Here is a 21,417-nt window from a genome sequence, read left to right as displayed (position 1 = left end):
TTTTACAATAATGTATTTTGGATCAAATAAATTCAGCCTTGGTGAGCAGAAGAGACTTTCTTTAAAAACAATCAAAATAGTATAGTTTCCAAACTTTTGACTGGTAGTATATATATAATTATACACACATATATATTATGTAACACAAACTTTTATTTTGGATGCGCTTAATCGGTTGCCCAGCACTAATTATAAGTTGATAAGTTGACAATTTTTCTCAGTTTCCCCCTGTTCCTCAGTGTAAGAGACTGATCTATAGATAAATATCCTGAACATGTAAAATCAGTTAAATATTTAAAAGTGATATTCATCTTTAATACTTCTCTGTTTAACAGCAAGGGCCAGTGAATGCTAAAAACCTGCTGACCTGCCTTCCTTTATCCCATGTGCTGATTTATCAGAGGAATCATTTCTCTTTAAGACGAGGAACCTGCTACAAAGGTTTTCTGTGTTTTCACTGCTTATCTGCTCCAGATCATAGCGGAGGAAGGTGAAAATTCATATACCGTTTTGTTTTGTTTTTTATGCAAGATGTATCTTTGTAATGTCACTTAATATAAATCGATTACCAACAAATTAATGTAAATTGTTTTTTTTATCCTGTCAGTAATTGTATTAAATTATGTTGGATGTAGGTATGAAAGGGAAGGCTTTCAATGTCAGTGTCCTGATTCAGTCTCATGTGGAAACCTTTAACCAAATATTACTGTAAGTTTTAGTGAGTCCATCCAATATTACACCGTTGCATTTTGTGTGAGTTAGTTTACTGTTCAGACTTGCTTTGCAATTGGATAAGAAATTATTGAATAAGAAAAGATCATGCTATCAAGGAAAAATAAACTCCATCATATTTACATTGTGATATTGTCATGTGATTGATATTATTTTCATTTTCAGCCTATTCATCACAAACATGATGGTTGTATTATGAGTTTGTCTGTTTATCTGTTGTGTGAAAATTTGTCAGTATCATTCAAACACAAACACTAAAATAAACTAAAAGATACTAAAACTTAAAGCACCTGTATCAATGTTTTCTGTTCTCTGTCTCCAGCTGACTGACACCCTACTGTTTCTCAAAGCCTTTAGATGAGATTTGTGTGGATTCAGACAAGCATTAGACAATTTAGCCTGACCTGTTATTTATCACGTCCAGGTCATGCATGTGAAATGTTTTAAATAAATGATTCAATTGAAATTCTATGTGATTTGAAAAATAATGGTGGATATACAGTAAACGGCTACAAAGAGACCTTTGCAATCAGAATGGTTGAAAATTGACTCAACAACGCCCTCTACTCACTGATATTTGGCATTACATAGGAACTATTATACAACTGTCAGTCCTGATTTCAATGTGGAATACAGTTTTACTTCCATTCATTCCAGACTGGCAGGGCGATGATAATATATGTTATTGTCCGTCAAAATGATGGAACAATAACACACACACACACACACACACACACACACACACACACACACACACACACACACACACACACACACACACACACACACACACACACACACACACACACACACACACACACACACACACACACACACACACACACACACACACACACACACACACACACACACACACACACACACACACACACACACACACACACACACACACACACACACACACACACACACACACACACACACACACACACACACACACACACACATATATTAAGGTGACCAGATTTCTGTAATGGAAACCAGGGGCATTTCCTATTTGAGTGGTCAAAATATCACTTAAAATCTCATTTGTTATTATCTTTTAATTAAAAAACAGTTTGTTGTTGTCGTGGGCTCCCTATATTATTATTATTATTATTAACATTAAAGACAGCATGAAATCAAATTTTACAATTCATATTTTTATATTTAATATTGTTGTGTTTACTATAAATGATTTATATGTGCACTTCATTAATTTAAAAAAAATAATTTACCCTTATAATCTTTAATCAAATACGTTAACCTTCCCTCCCCCCTCGAAACGACTTCTCTTCTCTTCCAATTAGCAATATGGTGGTTAGATGCAGTTTTGGTTGCGCTCCTCAGGTCCTCTTTCCCTAAACAACCTACTCAGCGTGCCTGCTCGCTCGAATTCCTGCATTTCGAAGAAGAAGGAATAACGACGAATTCACGTCTGTGTGCAAGGCATTTCACAGAAGAATGTTTTAAGAATTTGATTCAATATATAAAATGGGTTTAGTCCAAGTACTGCATTTGACAGACACGGCTGTCCCATCGGTGTACACAGTCGGAACGTCAACGAATGTGAAGGTTAGTAAAACAAATTAACTTACTAACTAGAAAGAATCGTGTAACATTTTAGTTGGATGTTCTGAAATGCCTGTGTGTTTTATTCGTCTGATAGCCACTTACACGAGATGTTGGAATCCAGTGTCACGCCAAAACTATGACCAGCATTGGTGTACAAGCTACATTCTCAAAGCCAAGACGGCGGAGTAAAGGCAAAGTTATATTCTACTTGTGTATTTTTGATATTAGGAGCAAATAGCTATCAACGTGTATTTCATAGATTTTTTTAATTCTGGTTAAAGCGCTGGTAAATTAGATTTAGAAAAGAAGTGTTATTATTCGGACAGGTCGAGATGCTCTCGAGGGTGAACTTGACCATCAGCCGCGTCTTGGTCCCTCTCTTGGTTCGCGGCCGGCAGAGGTTCGTATAAATACGGGGTGATTCCTTTAGCGGAGTCCGGTGGAGAATAATCCTCCACAACTGAGTGCAAACTGGCATTCAAATTTGCCTCCATTTTGTTAGCAATGCCCAACTTCCAACGATCCAATAAAATCCCGAAGGACGAAATCAAGCCCCGACCTACATTTTTTCTATTTTCAGAAGCCGTTTCACTCAGATATATACACAATAAGGTCACAATTAGGAGAAAAGGACGATCTCAACTTCCGTTTCACGCCAACTTTAATAACTATTATGATTTAGTTTGATTATTAGGATTTTTGGTCTGGATTTATTTATGTGTATTCTGCACATGTATTTGTTGCAAGTGTAATTGTTTTGTTTTTTGTATAGTTAAGTAATCTATTGGTAATCACTGCTTTGTGACTGCGACAAAACAAAACAAAAAAACAATCCCGGACCCTGTTGAGGCTCTGTTATAAAGTACATACAAACAGTATTACTTTAATTTAACATGAATAGTTAGTATTTTACTACCTTGAAAGCGATAACAATGTTTCTTTTGATATTTGACGACAATGGCACTCTGCTCTCGGTTACGTTCTTCATGAAGTAGTAGCGGAGCGCGACCAAGTAGAGTCAGCGTATCTCACAACGCCTTCTGCTGGTGAAAATAATCACTACATAATTGCTCCTATAACCAGCAGGCTGCTGAATGTCGGTTGGGCGCTTTTTTGCAATTTATCTGTGGGTTGTTTTGAACGAGCTGTAAAACAGCTCCAGTCGTGGACAGAACACCCAAAACCGGGACTGTCTCTAGAAAACGGGGACATCTGGTCACCCTAACATTTATATATATATATATATAGATGTGTGTGTGTGTGTGTTACCGTAATTTTGAGGGACAATAAAATATCGTTGCTGCCCGATGAAACTCCCGGATGTCCAAAACGGTTACTTTTCAGGAAGTGAAAAAAACACTGTATTTCAAAAGCAGTTGAATGTAGCGTTGTCATACTTGGTACGGCATCTTTACATGTAACCATATTCTTGCCAGTGTAATGATATAATCCACATTTGACAAAAATTGAGTTTAAATGGACATACGTGCTTATTTTACAGTAACGGTGGTCGATACGCGTTCTTCTGATCATTAATTAGAATGGCCAAGTCGCATTTCATATTGACAGAGGAATATGTGCTGGACATTCTCAGCCTCTGGCAAGCGGTGCTCAGGCTATAATTTGATCAGTTTGACTAAGAAAAAAAAGTTTGAATCTTATCAATGAGACCGAGTTTATTTACATACTAGCAAGCAAACTAATCTGTGAAGAACTAGATTAGAACTAAACTGTGGAGAGCTTCAATGTCGTACTTTCGGCTATCCAGTGCTGAGCTTCGATGAAACTTCACGAGACCGGCGAGACCGGCGAGATGCTTCCACAGGGCGGGGAGATACGCGGCGTGATTGACAGCTTTGACACCAAATGGATATACGTGAAAATCAGATGACATGATTTCACAACTTTTCATTGGCTATTTAGATATGTGAAGCATACTGTATACGGAAATGAACCTGGACATTCAATCCGTAGAAAAATCTAAAAATCGGCAAAATGGACATACGTGGTTTTCATCGGACATAGTGACGATATATTAACATTGCTTTGTATCGCTTTGTGTGTGACAATGAGACTCTAAAAGCTGAATTTCTGAAAACGTTAAAGAAGTAAATTCATTCTCTATTGATGGCTCACGATGAAAACACATCTACAAGGCATTGAGTAGGTGCAGTCTGAAACACTGTGTGGCGCTATGGCAGCTGCTCAGCTCTCTTAAATCTGAGACAATGCTACGTCTCAAGAGGGACCCTTTTGTGGGAATCAGCAAAGAGTACAAACATCCTCTGCGGGAGGAACACAAGACTGCTCACCAGCTTCTTCACTAAGTCCAGCGCTGATGCCTTCCTGGTGCATGACCTATTTTGGATTTAAGAGACCTCAATGTCTTTAATGTCACACTCACACACACACACACACACGCACACACACGTGTGTGTGTGTGTGTGTGTGTGTGTGTGTGTGTGTGTGTGTGTGTGTGTGTGTGTGTGTGTGTGTGTGTGTGTGTGTGTGACATTAAAGACACTGAGGTCCCTTATATCCAAAATAGGTCACATATGCACACACACACACACAGATATGTGACCACATGTGTGACCTCAATGTCTTTCTGAAGCGTCTACCATTTCCCATGCTACGAATAGCAGAGGTTATGTGCAATTAACATAAATGAGTTTAGTTTTCATGTCAATGGAGTGACATACCAATTCAGAGCTCTTCCTTTCAGGTTAGCCCTGGCTCCCAGAACTTTTACCAAATGTGAGTTGTGCTACAGCCTTTACAGCACTAAGCCATGCATATTCCTCCTTATCTCAACGCCTGGCTATTATGCGGCCAGTCTCAGCACCAGGTGCGAGGGAAGAAAAAGTTGTTGCTATTGCACATAGAAGCATTAGGGCTGAAGACAAATTACAATAAGGGCTGCCTAATTCCTACTCAAAATGTTCAGTTCATTGGCATGAGGCTGGACTCGTGTCAAGCAAAATACTTTAACATTTGTTCGATCTCAGGGAATTGTAAAGACAGTGGCAAAGTTTCAAATGGGCAGGCACCTATACCATATGCAGATTTCCTATATTTAGCTGGGACTTTGGTTGCAGCAACACCAGTGGTGCGGCTGGGGATGCTGAATCTCAGACCATTTCACTTCTGACTAAATTCACAACGCCTATCAGCCATGACCAAAACATGTTTTGATGACAGTGACTGCAGCATGTGCTCACACCCTGAAGCACTGGTCCCGCAAAGATTTTCTCATCAGGGGTGTGCCCTTGGGAGTCCTTCCTGTAAGGAGTTGTTAGAACAGATGTATCTCTGCGAGGCTGGGGAGCTGTGTGGAGCCACCAGAAAGTGAAGGGTGTGTGTGCAGAGAACGTCTCAGCACTTCAACATCCTCGAAATGAAGGCAGTGTGGCAGGCACTGCAATATTTTCAACTTCAGCTAAAGGCTAGACATGTCTTAGTAAGAACAGACAATACCACAGTGTTGTTTTTACATTAACTACCAAGGTGGGACAAGATCTCAGAGCCTGATAAAATTGCCACATAGACTTTGAAAATGGGCGTATGTCCATCGCCTCTCTCTGTGTGCCATATCTTCCCCGTCATTACAATCAGATAGCATACTCTCGTGCCAATCCCTATGGTAGGGTGGTGGATTTATTTGCAGACAGACAACTCACTGCCCAATATGGTTTTCAGAAGAGGACGAGCAAAAGGCTCTGGGCCAGGATGTGTTGGCACACAGCTAGCCAAAAGGTCTCTTATATGCATTTCCACCCCTGCCATTACTATGGATGACATTGCAACCGATCCAGAAGACAAGACAACCTCTTCGGCTGGTAGCCACATTCTGAGAGCTTTTTCTCAGTGGTATGCAAAATGGAAAATTTACCCTCATGCTTGCACTATAAGTAACATCTTGGACTTTCTGCAGAGCCTCTGGTTTGTCTTGCTCCACAATTAATGTGTTTGTGGCAGCCTTGTCTGCACAGAGAGGACCAGTTGAAAGTGCTTCAATGAAGGCATGCATAATTTAACTAGAACATTTCTGTGTGTGTTAGTCAACTTCGACCCATTGCAAGGCTATGGTTCTGCAATGGGATATGAATTTAGTTTTGATAGCCTCTCCTGCTCACCATTTGAGCCGTTAACCGATAATGAAGGTCTGGCCTTTGTGAAATGCCATCCATTGCATCCAAAGGTACGAGCACCAGGGAAAGACTCCACTAGACAAGTTAGGATACCTTTCCAAAGACATTAGCTGGAAAAGATTATTCAACTTTTAGAACGCAAACCATTGACTAACTGTAATTTCTGCAGTGGCTAATAGAAACTTATACTTATGTACTTTAATACAATGAACAATTATTCAATCATTATAAAATACAATGTAAATGTCAATACAAAAAAAAAAAGATCCTGAAGCAAAGCCATGTTAAGAACTAGGCCTACTGCTATTCAACATGGGCTACACTCTAAAAAAAAAGGTTCTATAGGGCACCGAAAATGGTTCTTCATCGTAATCATAGAGGAACCACTTCTGTTGCTATATAGCACCATATCTTAACATGTTCTGTATATGGTAGCGGTGCTATATAGCACCTTAGTCAAAGAACCGGTGAAGAACCTCTGAAGAACCACTGAAGCACCAAAATTGGTGCTATATAGCACCTTTTTTTTTGAGTGTATATATAGCACATACTGTACACAAACATTTTTTTTTTGTGTTTGTAATGAGGTTTGTTGATAAGGGAAGGAGGAGGTGGGAACTGGTGAACGTTAAACATAACTTTAATAATAAAATAAACACAAAAAAAACCTAAATGAAAGTTAAGAGGCAGGCCCTCAGGGACAGCTGCAGCTTAAACTTAAACCAAACAGCAACAACAACAACAAAAGCATAAAGTCCTAGTCCTCTCTTGTCCTGCTCTGTCCCTCCTCCTTTTAATCTTTTTGGAGCTATTCCGTGGGACTTGAGACCTGTGTGTCAAGCAGGTGTTGTTCATTAATATTCGCTCTGTTCTCACGGCTCTTGGCCCCGGCCTTCTTCATACCGCAGTGAATCTTACTTGCTGATTTTTTGTAATAATTTGTAAATAATTTGTGTATTTACTAGCAATTTCTGAGTGAAATAACAAATTTTGTTTCAGTCCAGAGAGGATTGTAAACCACTGAAAAAGTGTAAATGTTACTGCCACAGTGTTGCCTCTGAAATAGGCCGTTTCAGTTCTTCACCACAACACATTACCGTTCACACTATTTACCATAAAAGGCTAAGGTACTGAGAAAAGACTCACAATATTTGATCGGAAAAACATAGAGCCATATCTAAAGAAGAAAGGTGATCAGTCTTGGCCCAGGTTTCAATTCCACTGTATCCTCAGGGTGGTAATGCTGGAAATCCTCATACAGTCCATCCCAACAGCGTCCAGCTTCATGCCCAGGTCCTGGATCACCACAATGAGCCTGTGGTCATTGTTCAACCCCCTGTGTACCAGACCCACGCTCCACTGGCTGACCCTGTGCCGGATTACATGTGTTACTCCAAATTATCTTCGTGCTGCTGCTGCGTCTGTCTGGGAGCTGCTGCTGTTCATTACTCTAAGGCTGTAAGTATTAATTTAGTTACCTTTCAATGTATGCTTCTTTCCCCCTTTTATTGCAGGACGATTTTTCATATTATGGAAACATAAATGCAAGATTCAAATAAGATATATTCATAACACTGTTCAAAAGTTTGTAAAATTATAAAGTCTTTGAAAGAATTCTCTTATGCTCACCAAGGCTACAATTCTTTTTAAATACAGTACATTTCTTCCTATCATCAGTATTACAGTTTTTCTCAGTCACATTTGTCACATTTCTGTAAACATTTCGTACAAACTGCACCATTGTAGATTGCCTGCAAAAGTATATACTGTAAGTCTCTCAGAATCATTAGTTGATCTCTCAAAAGTATTTATGTCAATGAACATACAGTATCAGTGCCATCAGAATAAGTCCTTGTGTCATTGTTCATGAACAAAAAAGTCAAATTACTCGTTGTCCACGTTGTCAATATAACAGTGTACTCAATAAGTATTTCCAGGCGTAAACTATGGTGACATTTTGATACAAAAGTGCGCAAAACTGCACTTTTCCTGTATGGCATATATCAATTTCAACAATACAAATTTAAAATGTGAAAATCAGATTTTTGACAGGTTATAGTTGAGCATTAAGCATTAAGCATTAATTGTTGGAGATTTTAACATACACGTAGATAACACAAATGATGCATTAGGGGCTGCATTTACAGATCTATTAAACTCCTTTGGGGTTAAGCAAAACGTCACTGGTCCCACTCATCGTCTTAATCACACACTAGATTTAATTATATCACATGGAACCAACCCAACCGACATAGATATTATACCGCAAAGTGATGATGTCACTGACCATTACATGGTAACTTGCATACTGCGTACTGCTGAAATCTGTCATGTTGCGCCACGTTATCGACCAGGCAGAACAATCCTTCCAACCACTATAGATAGATTCTCAAATAGCTTACCTGATCTGTCTCAGCTGCTAAGTGAACCCAAACAAACAGATGAACTAGAGGAAATGGCTAGCAGTATGAGCACGATTTTATCTAGCACATTAGAAATTGTTGCACCAATTAGATTAAAAAAGGTTAGAGAGAAACCTAAAGCACCATGGTACAACAGTGCTACACATGTTATCAAGAGAGAAACTCGTAACTTAGAGCGTAAATGGAAACAAACTAATTTAGAGGTCTTTAGAATCGCGTGGAAAGATAGTATGTCACGTTATAAAAAGGCCCTAAAAGCAGCCAGGGCTGAGCATCTCCGCAAAATAATAGAAAATAATCAAAATAACCCAAGGTTTTTATTTAACACCGTGGCTAGCCTAACAAATAAACAAACATCGCCTGAGCAAAATATTCCGTTACAGTTTAGTAGTAATGATTTTATGAATTTCTTCACTGAGAAAATAGAAAGCATCAGAAACAAAATTGTAAATGTACAATCTTTAATGATGTCTTATGATTCAACCGCAACTATCGCCCGTCAAGAACTACTACACCGCTTTACAACTATAGGACAGGAAGAGCTAAATAAACTTATCATTGCATCTAAACCAACAACATGTTTATTAGATCCAATACCCACTAAACTACTGAAAGAATTGTTACCTGTAGTTAAACTGGTTTAGATCGTACTTATCAGACCGCTACCATTTTGTCTGTCTAAATGGGGAAAAATCAAAGATGACGTCAGTAGACTATGGGGTGCCGCAAGGATCCGTGTTAGGCCCTCTGCTATTCTCTATATATATGCTGCCACTTGGTAATATTATAAGAAAACATGGAATTAATTTCCACTGTTATGCTGATGACACTCAATTATATATTTCATCACGACCGGATGAAAACGCTAAATTATCTAAACTGACAGTGTGTGTTGAAGATATTAAATACTGGATGACGTGTAATTTTCTGCTATTAAATTCAGATAAAACGGAGGTGTTACTTATTGGTCCAAAAAACTGCCCACAAAACCTCTCGCAATACAATTTTACCTTGGAAGGATGTCCTGTCACTTTATCCACTACAGTAAAAGACCTGGGTGTTATATTAGACCGCAACCTGACATTCGAAAATCATACTTCATATGTTACAAGAACGGCATTTTTTCATCTTAGAAACATTGCTAAGCTACGTAACATGCTATCTATTTCTGATGCAGAAAAGTTAGTTCATGCATTCATGACCTCGAGATTAGATTACTGTAATGCTTTATTAGCTGGTTGTCCTGCATCCTCAATAAACAAACTACAGTTAGTCCAAAACGCGGCTGCTAGAGTTCTTACTAGGTCAAGAAAATATGATCATATAACACCAATTTTATCATCTCTACACTGGTTACCTGTGAAGTTCCGTATCAATTACAAACTATTGCTACTAACCTATAAAGCCCTAAATGGTTTAGCTCCAGTGTATCTAACGGATCTTCTATCGCCCTACAATCCATCGCGCTCTTTAAGATCACTAAACTCTAGGCTTCTGGTCATTCCTAGGATATCTAAGTCCACTAAAGGAGGGAGGGCTTTTTCACATTTAGCTCCTAAACTCTGGAATAGTCTTCCTGATATTGTTCGAGGTTCAGACTCGCTGTCCCAGTTTAAAACTAGATTAAAGACGCATCTCTTTAGCCAAGCATTCACATTATAATTATCTTTTTATACTACAGTTAAATCGGATCAAAAGCATTAATATAATATTCTGAACAGCAGCTACGCTAATCATTTCCCATCTGCTTTTCTGTTGTTATCTCGGGACACTAGTCCCGAGGTAAATAGTTCATCAGCTCCAGTTTGTATCCAGCCTCTCATGGAGACTTCGGATGCCCCGACACCTGTGATGAGACGACTCCACGCCTGTGAAGAGACGACTCAACGCCAGCGTTGTTATGGCCTAAATTAATACACGATTGATTAACTTTTTCGAACATTATTCTTTAACATTGTCTTTCTAACATTTTTACTGTACATCTATGAAATGCACTTTCTGTAAAGCTGCTTTGAAACAATGTGTATTGTGAAAAGCGCTATACAAATAAATTTGAATTGAATTGAATTGAATTGAATTATAGTTATGATTTTACAGGTGGTCTGACAACAAATTATAGTAGTACAATGTCCGATACAGAACAGAAAAAGACAGTAAAACATGTTGATAGTATTGCATTGTTACAGATAGTATTGATTATATGTACATGTCTAACTGAACATAACTTAGCACGCTGTCAAAGGCTGGAGAATCCTTTATTTGTGGTGTTCTTGGTTCATTACTTCCTTGATGCGCGTTGTTCACTCTCTTGACTTTATAGTTGAAGGGCGCGCGCCTGGATGAGAGATGAATCATTGTGTTTGTTTGATAAAGACATTTTGCGAGCCCTGGCTGTGGGCGATTCATTCCAGTTGCCGTTTCCCACACGCTTTCACTGACAGAGCTTCTGCTCATTAAATATGCAAATATTATCCAATCCTAGCCATGGGCGTTTACTTCCAAGCCTTCAGTGTGACACGCCCATAAAAACTGAGCGTTTCTTGAGAGAGCCTCAAAACCAGGGCAGAATGTAAAAACCATGCAAATGCAATAAGTTGACCTCAGACAACAGTATACAATTTTTTAAAAAGCCAGTTCATGACCCCTTTAAAATGGAAAAATCCATATCATGACCCCTTTAAAAGGTGTTTCTTAGCATTTTTGCTCACAGAATATTGTGGTTTGTGGTTACAAGTTTGATTTTCCGTTTTTCAGCCTGTACAATGAGTGGTTGACATTTGCAATTTTACCTTTACTTTCACAGACTCGCAAAGCTAACGGTGCTGGGCAGAGGGCAGAAGCAGCGAGAAACTCTCAAACTGCACTCATCCTGAACCACGTCGCTGTTGTTGTGGGCCTCATCATCCATATATTTTTCTTTATATATATATACCAAAATAATTTTAAAAAAAGTTATCCATAAAGCGATCTTTCCACATTCACCCCATCTACTTTTTAAGAAAATTTGGTAATTTGGTATATTTGTACTCTCACATGCAATGTTTTCATAAAGTTGACTAAATGATTGTGTAATTATTAGTTTATGTTCTGTTTGCAGATCTGGATAGTTTCATCGCTGCATAAAACATTATACTGTGCTTATATATGCAAAAATCTATTTTGTAAAACATTTTTAAATTGTAATAATTTGCATTTAAACTAAACAAGGAAAGTTTCAATTGACAAATTAAATGTATTATGAAGTTACATGTTGTATTTCATTTTTACTTTGAGTAAAAACAAGTTTTTGATTATGATCATTAAAGAAAATCTCTACATTGTTCATTATCATTTTCTCTCAAATTTCAAAAATCTATGTCTAACCAGAGAATAACAGATATTGTGTTTGTCCTTTACAAAGAGCTGGAACAAACAAATTGATCATCAATGGAATTAACTGAAGGTAATTCTGAATAATGCTATAAAGTGTACATTTCGACTCAATAATTTACCACAGCATTGATTATAGAACCTAGAGGTCATACGCTTTCACATGCCTTTTGGAAGATCCCACTTCCCACTTTTGAAGACATATTATTAGTATTTCACTATGTTTTGTAAACTAGTTAGTAATAATGGAATTTATTTACAAATTTATAATATATATATATTATTATATTTATCAGTAATAATGGAATTTTTCATGTAAAAAGCAATTTTTGACAATAGGCATAGCAAGATGTTCCTATTTACTATAGCTTACTTTAAGTAAATTAAAACTTATTGCACTGCCTCAGGAAAACAAAAACGGTGTGTTTTTGCAAAGCGGCATCCTCCCCCAGTTTCTCTTGAAGCCAATACAGAAGTGACTTAAAGCTGCAATCCAGTTGAAATCTACAGGTAACGCTAATAAACACTAAATACACATAGTCACGCAATCATGAACAATCTTAGAACAAAGTATTACAGTAATAATAATTTGCACGATTTCATGTTATATGAGCGATCGTTAGATTTAATCACCGTTGGTAGCGTGATTTATTGTAATGGTTTGTTCCCTAAAGTGGCAGATATGTTACTTACTTGTTCAGATGACATTTTCCGGTGAAAATTCTTATTAAGGTTATACTCCAAGACGTAGAATCTGTCATTCTGAAGTACAATATCCACACCGGTGTGGTGTCTGACAGCAAAGCCGCACATACTCCTCAAAACATTAGATTAATCCACGCTGAGGAACCACGCCGACGGACAACTCATGTACAGATGATAACTCCACAAATAACTGCAATGGCCGGTTTCACACAGAGATGGCGACACAGAGGCAAAACTTACGCACTGCAGCTTTAAAAAGCCTTAAAGTTCTGCATAATTAAGGGCGTGGCCACTTTGAGTGATAGGTGGATTGCCAGTTGTCTGCTGTCTGTTACTCATCACGTCACCTCAGCTCCAGCCATGTCCTGCCTCTTTTTCCATTTTCAGTTATCCGGGAATGACGCAGATGGCAAGATGGCAGCGGCCGACTTTACACTTCAAAAACTCTCTTCAGAAACCTACGGGTGACGTCACGGACACTACTATGGTTTTATGCTCACCTCAAAATAGTTGCAATTTTAACAGGCTATAAAACATGATCTGTAGGGTATTTTGAGCTAAAACTCTACATACACACTCTGGGGACATCAGAGACTTATTTTACATCTTGTAAAAAGGGGCATAATAGGACCCCTTTAATATAATTTAAACGGATGAGTTATAAAAAAAAAAATCACCCCGCATTGTTCTCATGAAGGGCAAAAATAGCTATATAGAGTAAAGCCACTTTTTGTACCAGGCTGTAAACATATTTTTTTTCTGCTGTAAATTTGGCCATTTTAATATGGGGGGTCCATTTAAGTCTTAAGTTTAAGGCAGTTTAAGTCACTTCCGTGTTGGTTTCAAGAGAGAGAACGGAAGGTTGCCACTTGTTTCCGATGCACGCTGCAAAAGTGAAATAATGATAACAAATCATATTTTTCATATCTTTACTTTACACTGTACAAATGCCCTTAAACGTATTTGTGTGGATTGTGAAGATTAGACTGGATTGAGAAGTGTATATCATGTGTATATTAATAGTCGATTGTTTACATTTAGTCACTTACTTGACCAGTTCTAAGTTCGAAAGGAGTGTCAAGTAAAGTCACCTTCATTTATACTGTGTGTATCACTATAATTTGCTGAAAGACCAACAGTAAAAGTATTATTATTATTAAAAGCATGATTATTACACACAGTGAAGATCCCAAGAGAGTTATTTGCTGTCACGATCACAAATGAGAGTGCCCGTGGTTACCACCGGAGGGCACTCCATCCTGGACTGTCACTTCATCTGAGGACTACATTTCCCATATCACTCACTACCCAGACTTCCTTCCTGATTACATCCACCTGCACCCCATTACCTTGTTAGCTCACACTTTATAAGCCTGGTCATGTCTGTCATTCATTGCAAAGTCTTGTTTTGTTCACACTGCATTTCTGAGCATTTTCCCTGGTTTCTTGCCTTTTGGTTTTGGATTTCTTGCCTGTTCCGTGGATTACCTATTTGCCTGTCTCTCCTGTCTTGTTTGCCTGATTGGATTGATTACCTGTTATGACCTCTTGCCTGTTTGTTGACTACGAGTGTGGATTACCCTTTTAAAAAAAGCTGCATTTAGATACTCAACCTTCAGAAGACTTCGCCACACCTTGGATCCAGCAGTTCGTCTCATGCGTCTCCGACAAGGAGAACGTAGTATTGAGGACTATGTGTTTTTTGGAACTCACCCCTCAAGTGGGCTTTGAGGAGGTGTCTATTAGATACTTTTTTCAAGGAGGACTGAGTGAACCACTATTCGGTGATACCACTCAATGGCTTTGAATGGAGTTTCATTGACTGCGCCCTACTTCTCAGTGGCTCCGGGTTTACTGTGGGTGTTGTGGAGGAGGAACGCGACACGTTTCCAGTCAAAATGGCCGCCGTCCAGAGCCCAGTGACGTCCCCTGTCCTCGTCCAGAGCCCAGTGACGTCTCCTGTCTTCGTGCAGAGCCCAGTGACGGCTCCAGCCAATGACCAGCGTCCAGTGACAGCTCCAGCCTGTGACCAGAGTCCAGAGAGGAATCTGTCTCCCTTCTTGGTTTGTTCACACTGCATTTCTGAGCGTTTTCCCTGGTTTCTTGTCTGTTGGTTTTGGATTTCTTGCCTTTTCCGTGGATTACCCGTTTGCCTGACTCTCCTGTCTTGTTTGCCTGATTGGACTGATTACCTGTTATGACCTCTTGCCTGTTTGTTGACTACGAGTGTGTATTACCTTTTAAAATAAAGTTGCATTTGGATCCTCAACCTTTTGTCTCAGAGCAGTACGTTACATTTGCTATATAGGTCAGGTTCTTTTCCCTGAATTAACCGTAGACACACAACCCATTGTGTTTTTTCATGTTTCTTGTAAGTGCATGCATCAGGTGCATGCTTTCGGAAAGTCCTCCTGTGAAAACCACAATGCTGAAGGGGTTTTATGATGCTGAGCTTAAATCAGAATGGTCATATGCATAACTCTCTGTAATCTTCATAACAATGAACAACATAGAGACTCAATAGAAGTTCTATAATGCAAACGTTTTATCTAACATTCTGAATAATTATGAAGACATTGATTTTCTCTATACTGTGACTCTCCTCTAGCACATCTTAAAAAAAGAAAAGAAATAAAAGTAAATACAAAAGGTTGGTCTTAATTAGATTTAGATGGCCACTGCTGGTCTTTTACTGGCATAACTACAGCCATAATGAGCTATAGAGTCAGGAAAATTGGATTTTGATTTTCAATCCTAAAATGTGATAAAACTTAAGGTGTTTCTGTATAAGCACTCTTGTTCACAGCATTGTTTGTGGTTACAGGTCTGATTTTCCGGTAACACGTCTTTCAGCCTGCAAAACAAGTGGTTGAATGACATTTGCAATTTTACCTTTACTTTCACAGACTCGCAAAGCTAACGGCGCTGTACAGAGGGCAGAAGCAGAGAGATTTTAGATTTTTTTTTCTTTTAATTGTGGAAATGCTTCAAAATAAGTTTTTGATGATGGTTAATAAAAAATAAAAACTCAAATCTCGAAAATCTATGTCTGACCATAGATTTTGTGAATAATAAAAAGGTAACAGATGTTTTTGTTTTTTTTAAAAGAGCTGGAACAATCCAGTTGTTCATCAATGGAATGGACTGAAAATAATTCAGAATAATGCTAGAAAGTGTACATTTCAATATTTCACTCAATAATAATACTCAATAATTCAGCCCAGCCCATGATTGTATACAACCTAGAGTTCAGGGTTTTTATGTTATGTTAATTTCACATGCCTTTTGGAAGATCCCACTTCCCACTTTTAAAGACATAATTATTAGTATTTCACATTCTAGCAAGCTTGTTAGCACAAATTAAAATTGTCTGAAAGTTGCTTTTTACATGTAAGCACAATATGCAAATAGTTTAAGATATAGATAAATATATAGAGTTAATTTAACTCGGTGAGAGTTTATGTTAACTCTATACCAGTGTTTATATATTTCTCTCTGGCCAGAGACTAGAAAGTGTTAATAAATTAACTTTGCCTCAGAGTTTAATATTTACTGAGTGATAAAAGAAATACGGTGTAACAGAACACAATTACTTTTAGAATAACAGCAGTTACAATGTTAATGTGAGATGTTCTCCTAATTGTTGACACACCTATACAATTTTAATACAATTATTGTAGGTCCAAAGCTAATTATTTGTTAAATAAAAAAATAGTAAGGGAAAATGGGGAAAAATGTCCTCACATTCAGTGGTTTCAGTAAACAAAATGTTCTTACAAAAATTAAAACATGATACTGTCAAAGTAAATCAAACAAAAATATATATTCTCATTTGGTCCATATTTGAATGTCATAAGGTTTATAATGCTTACGTTTATCAGCTTAAACAGCATCCCATTCACTTTATTAGAACCACAGTTATTAGTTGTTCCCTTTCGTTCAGTCACTACGACATACGTTAGTGACTAACGAATGGTGGTTTCGCTTAGAAGCCAATCATCTTCGAGAATTTAACAACGCCCAATGGCAGTGCCAATGCCATGGGCATGCGGAATTTGCATGCGTAACTCCGCCCCACCGTGTGGGTATATAAGGAAGTACGCTGGCAACAAGAGCATCTCTTCACTCCTACAAGCCTGAATCCTGAAGTCCTCTCTTCAGTCTTTGAGACGAGCGGTTCTCCAGGGTGTTGGTGTGACAACGCATTCCAGCGATCTCACACTGCCTGCCTGCTGATCTGTGCAGTGATCTGCAACAGCTATGTGTGTTTTCACTGGGCGCTTCGGCACTCTGCAGAGCTTTCCTCTCACAAAAAGAGCTTGCGCGTGGCACGTCTTTTTCAAGACGGTTCGCCCATGCACTTCCGGGTGCGATCGATCTCCGTTGCTGTCTATGGGCACATTCACTGCTCGATGTGTTTGGGTTTCAGCACGTGGTATTAAGAACCCCCGACGATCGCGGCTGAGAACTGCGCCCAACGGCACCACTGCACCAGCCGCCGGCTCAGTCGCCTCAGTCCGCTCGCTGCCGAGGGCGCCCTCCCTCCTCCAGCAGCAGCCTTCACCCGGGCCACGCCGTGGAGGTGGTTGCAGGATGATGCCCAGTCCGTTCCCCAGCCTGGTTAAACGCCAGGCTGGAGGTGGACAACTCAGAGAGGTCCCAGTTCTTTCCACGGGATGGTAGCAGGGTCTCTCCTTCCCCCGGTGGAGGGCCGGGGGGAAAATCCATCTGCTGCTGGCCCCCGGGCTGGTGGTACTTGGGAAGAACTGGTGTCCCCATCTCTGAGGTCCCAGAGAATGGTGATGGCAGTGTGTGCCGCCCCCCGGGCCGCGCCGCTCTTGTCCCCCTCTGTCGCCAGCCTCCTCTCAGAGCAGACCCCTGTGGAACGTGCTTCCTTCCCTGGTCTCCTCTGTCAGGACGCAGCTGCTGACTGTGCCCCCACACCGGGACGCTACACCTCCCACGTCTGGGCCAGTCACGCTGCCTCGCTGCCCCACTCGGGGTACGTCTGTGGTTCGAGTGACCCCACTGGTCAGTTCCTGGGAGCCTGGCTACAGCTTCAGGGACTCTCCGCTGGGTCGCGAAGGCCATCAGGCTCGGCTACGCGATTCAGTTCGCACAGGCTCCTCCCCGCTTCCGGGGAGTCCGCGCTCAATGGTGGGGCCCAATAAAAGGCCCCAGTCATGCGTGCGGAGGTTGCCACCCTACTGGCGAAGGGTGCGATCGAGCCTGTCCCTCCAGCCGAAATGAAGTCAGCCCTTACTTCATTGTACCCTAGGAAACCGGTGGGTTACGGCCAATCCTGGACCTGCCCGTCCTGAACCGATCCCTTCACAGGCTTCCATTCAGGATGCTGGTAGCGAACGCCTCCTCGACGCGTTCGTCCGGTAGATTGGTTGCAGCGATTAACCTGAAGGCCGCTTACTTCCATGTCTCCTTCCTCGACGCGGACCGTTCCTACGGTTTGCTTCGAGGGGCAGACATTCAGTATGCGGTCCTCCCATTCGGGCCAGCTCTGTCCCCTTGTGACTCCACGTAGTCTATCGAGGCAGCCCTTGCGCCACTCAGGCAGCACGGGGTTCGCATCCTGGACTACCTTGACGACTGGCTCATACTGGGTCACTCTCGGGAGCAGGTGTGCGAACACAGAGTCCAAGTGCTCCGGCACTTAGCCCGTCTGGGCTTTCGGGTTAACTGGGAGAAGAGCGACTCTGCCCCGTGCAGAGGATCTCTTTTCTCAGTATGGTTTCCGACTCGGTCGCCATGTGCGTGCTGCTTACCAGCAAGCGTGCACAGTCACTGCTGACTTGCCTTCGTTAGTCCGAGAGCAAGAGTGCGGTCCCACATTATTATTTCAGAGGCTCATGGGGCATATGGCATTCGCAGCCGCAGTAACGCCGCTCGGATTGTTCATATGAGACCGCTTCAGCTTTGGTTTTGCGATCGAGTCCCGAGATGGGCATGGCATTCGGGCACGCTCCGGGTCCCAGTGACTCGGGCCTGTCTGCAGACCCTCACCCCGTGGCCGAACCTCATTTCTATGGGCCGGGGGCCCTTAGGACGAGTTTCCAGGCATATTGTTGTCAACAGTTGCCTCCTCCACGGGCTGGGGTGCCATGTGCAATGGACAAGCAGCAGCCAGCGCCTTCTGCATGTCAATTGCCTTGAGTTGCTGGCAGTACGGTTCGTCCTGCACCGCTTCCTAGCATTGCTGAGGGGTCAACACGTACTAGTCCGGACAGACAACACGGCCAGTAGCGTACATCAACCACCAGGGTGGTCTACGCTCCTGCCGTATGTCTCAACGCGCCCTCCATCTCGTTCTATGGAGTCAGAAGCACCTGAGGTCCCGTTCGTGCTGTCCACATCCCGGGAGACCTGAACCGTGCAGCTGACGAGCTCTCACGGGTTCAGCCACTTCCTGGAGAATGGAGACTCCATCCCCAGACGGTCCAGCTGATTTGGGAACAGTTCGGCGACGCACAGGTAGATCTGTTTGCCTCCCTCGACTCTTCCCATTGCAGCCTGTATTATTCCCTGACCGAGGGCACACTCGGCACGGATGCACTGGCGCACAGCTGGCCGCAGGGCCTAAGCTTATATGCGTTCCCCCCAGTGAGCCTTCTCGCACGGGTACTGTGCAAGATCAGGGAGGACAAGGAGCAGGTCATGTTGGTCGCCCCGTATTGGCACGGCCAGACCTGGTTCTCAGAACTGCTACTCCTTGCGACAGCCCCTCCCTGGCCTATTCCTCTGAGACCGGACCTCCTTACTCAGAGATGGGGCACCCTATGGCACCCGCGTCCAGCGTTCTGGAAGCTCCACATGTGGCTTCTGGATGGGACGCGGCAGGTTTGAGTGCCCTACCACCTGCGGTGGTCGCCACCATCACTTCCGCTAGGGCAGAGTCCACTCGGCATGCCTATGCGTTGAAGTGGAACCTCTTCGTCACCTGGTGCTCTTCCCGCCAAGAAGACCCCTGGATATGCCCGATCGGGTCAGTGCTCTCGTTCCTCCTAGAGGGGTTGGAGAGAAGGCTGTCTCCCTCCACCCTTAAAGTGTATGTGGCTGCAATATCTGCCCACCACAATCTCTTGGGGGACAAAAAGGTAAGTCAGCACGACCTGATCATCAGGTTCCTGAGGGGGGCAAGGAGACTGAATCCTCCTCGCTCTCCTCTCGTTCCCTCTTGGGACCTCTCAGTAGTCTTAAGTGCTCTGCAGAGGCCTCCCTTTGAGCCTTTGCGGCCGGTTGATATTAAGTTCCTGTCAATGAAGATGGCACTGCTGACCGCATTGGCCTGGGAGACACCTAACACATTCGCCAGATTCTACAATCTCCGAGTGGAACCAGTGTCCGGCTATGTACTCGCCTCTACTAGTGGCCAGTAATGGACCAGGCTCAGGTGTCTTCGCTTGCTTGCCATTCCACTCCACGGACTGGATACGTGCGATATTTTCCTCAGGTGAGCTCCCCAAGAGCCCAGAGTTCCTCCAGCACTGTCGACGCCGACATCAGTTCAGTCTGCCCTTTCGAGCCCAGACCCTCATGTCCGGCCAGGTGCCCCGACTGCATGGTTCCCCTCCGGCGACCCCCACACGACTCCACCGTAAGCCTCCTCAGTGAGCAGGTGTCTTTCACTTGGCAAGCCCCTGCCACCCCTTTGGTTAAAAATCCACCTTCGGCTGGTACCCTAGAGTTTTCCCATATGCAGCCCTTAGCGGGTCATTTGTGTACTCTCTAAGTCCTCCCTATGGGTAGGCATCCTTGGCATTCCCTCACTGGGATATGTTTCCCAGTGTACCTTGGTATTCCTGTGATAAGTGGGAGTCCTTCGGCCCTATATGGCGGGATCTCACACTTACGCAGGGCACTGGAAGACAGCTGAGTGGCGTTGTTATAATGGAACCCCCATTCGTTAGTCACTAACGTACGTCGTAGTGACTGAACGAAAGGGAACGTCTTGGTTACGTATGTAACCCTCGTTCCCTAAGGAGGGAATGGAGACGTACGTTCTGTTGCCACATCCGCTGTACTGCTGGAACGGCCGGGAGTTCAGTCTTGGCTCCGCAGCAGTAACATAATGCGATGTTGCCAGCGTACTTCCTTATATACCCACAAGGTGGGGCGGAGTTAAGCATGCAAATTCCGCATGCCCATGGCATTGGCACTGCCATTGGGCATTGTTAAATTCTCGAAGATGATTGGCTTCTAAGCGAAACCCACATTCGTTAGCCACTAACGTACGTCTCCGTTCCCTCCTCAGGGAACGAGGGTTACATACGTAACCAAGACGTTTCTCACTCCATTGAAAGAAAGAGAATCTGACTACTACTTTAGTTACAGCTTTTTTTATTGGCTTTGGTACTATTTTCACAAGGTGTACATTTTCAAAACTCATAGTACAAAAATCCAAACTGATCACACTTGTAACACAGCTAGTCATTCTTTCAAAACCTCAT

General features: G+C 41.9%; 1 protein-coding gene across 2 annotated transcripts in view; it reads left to right on the top strand.

Annotated features, from left to right (window-relative positions):
* fxyd3 (FXYD domain containing ion transport regulator 3) overlaps nt 1-11,812 on the top strand; it is a 29,071-nt gene extending 17,259 nt beyond the window's left edge. The window contains exon 8 of one of the 2 annotated variants that reach the window (XM_079836650.1): nt 11,685-11,812. In XM_079836650.1, the coding sequence (XP_079692776.1) occupies nt 11,685-11,698 (14 nt within the window). In that variant the 3' untranslated portion in view covers nt 11,699-11,812. Of the gene's footprint in view, nt 1-335; nt 860-11,684 lie in introns of those variants that run through there. The other variant, XM_079836649.1, reaches the window with a different exon arrangement.
* The last annotated feature ends 9,605 nt before the right edge of the window (nt 11,813-21,417 follow it).

The sequence above is a fragment of the Gobio gobio genome (assembly GCF_949357685.1).
Source record: "Gobio gobio genome assembly, chromosome: 15".
Classification (NCBI taxonomy): Eukaryota; Metazoa; Chordata; class Actinopteri; order Cypriniformes; family Gobionidae; genus Gobio; species Gobio gobio.
This window is presented reverse-complemented; position numbering and strand designations above follow the sequence as displayed.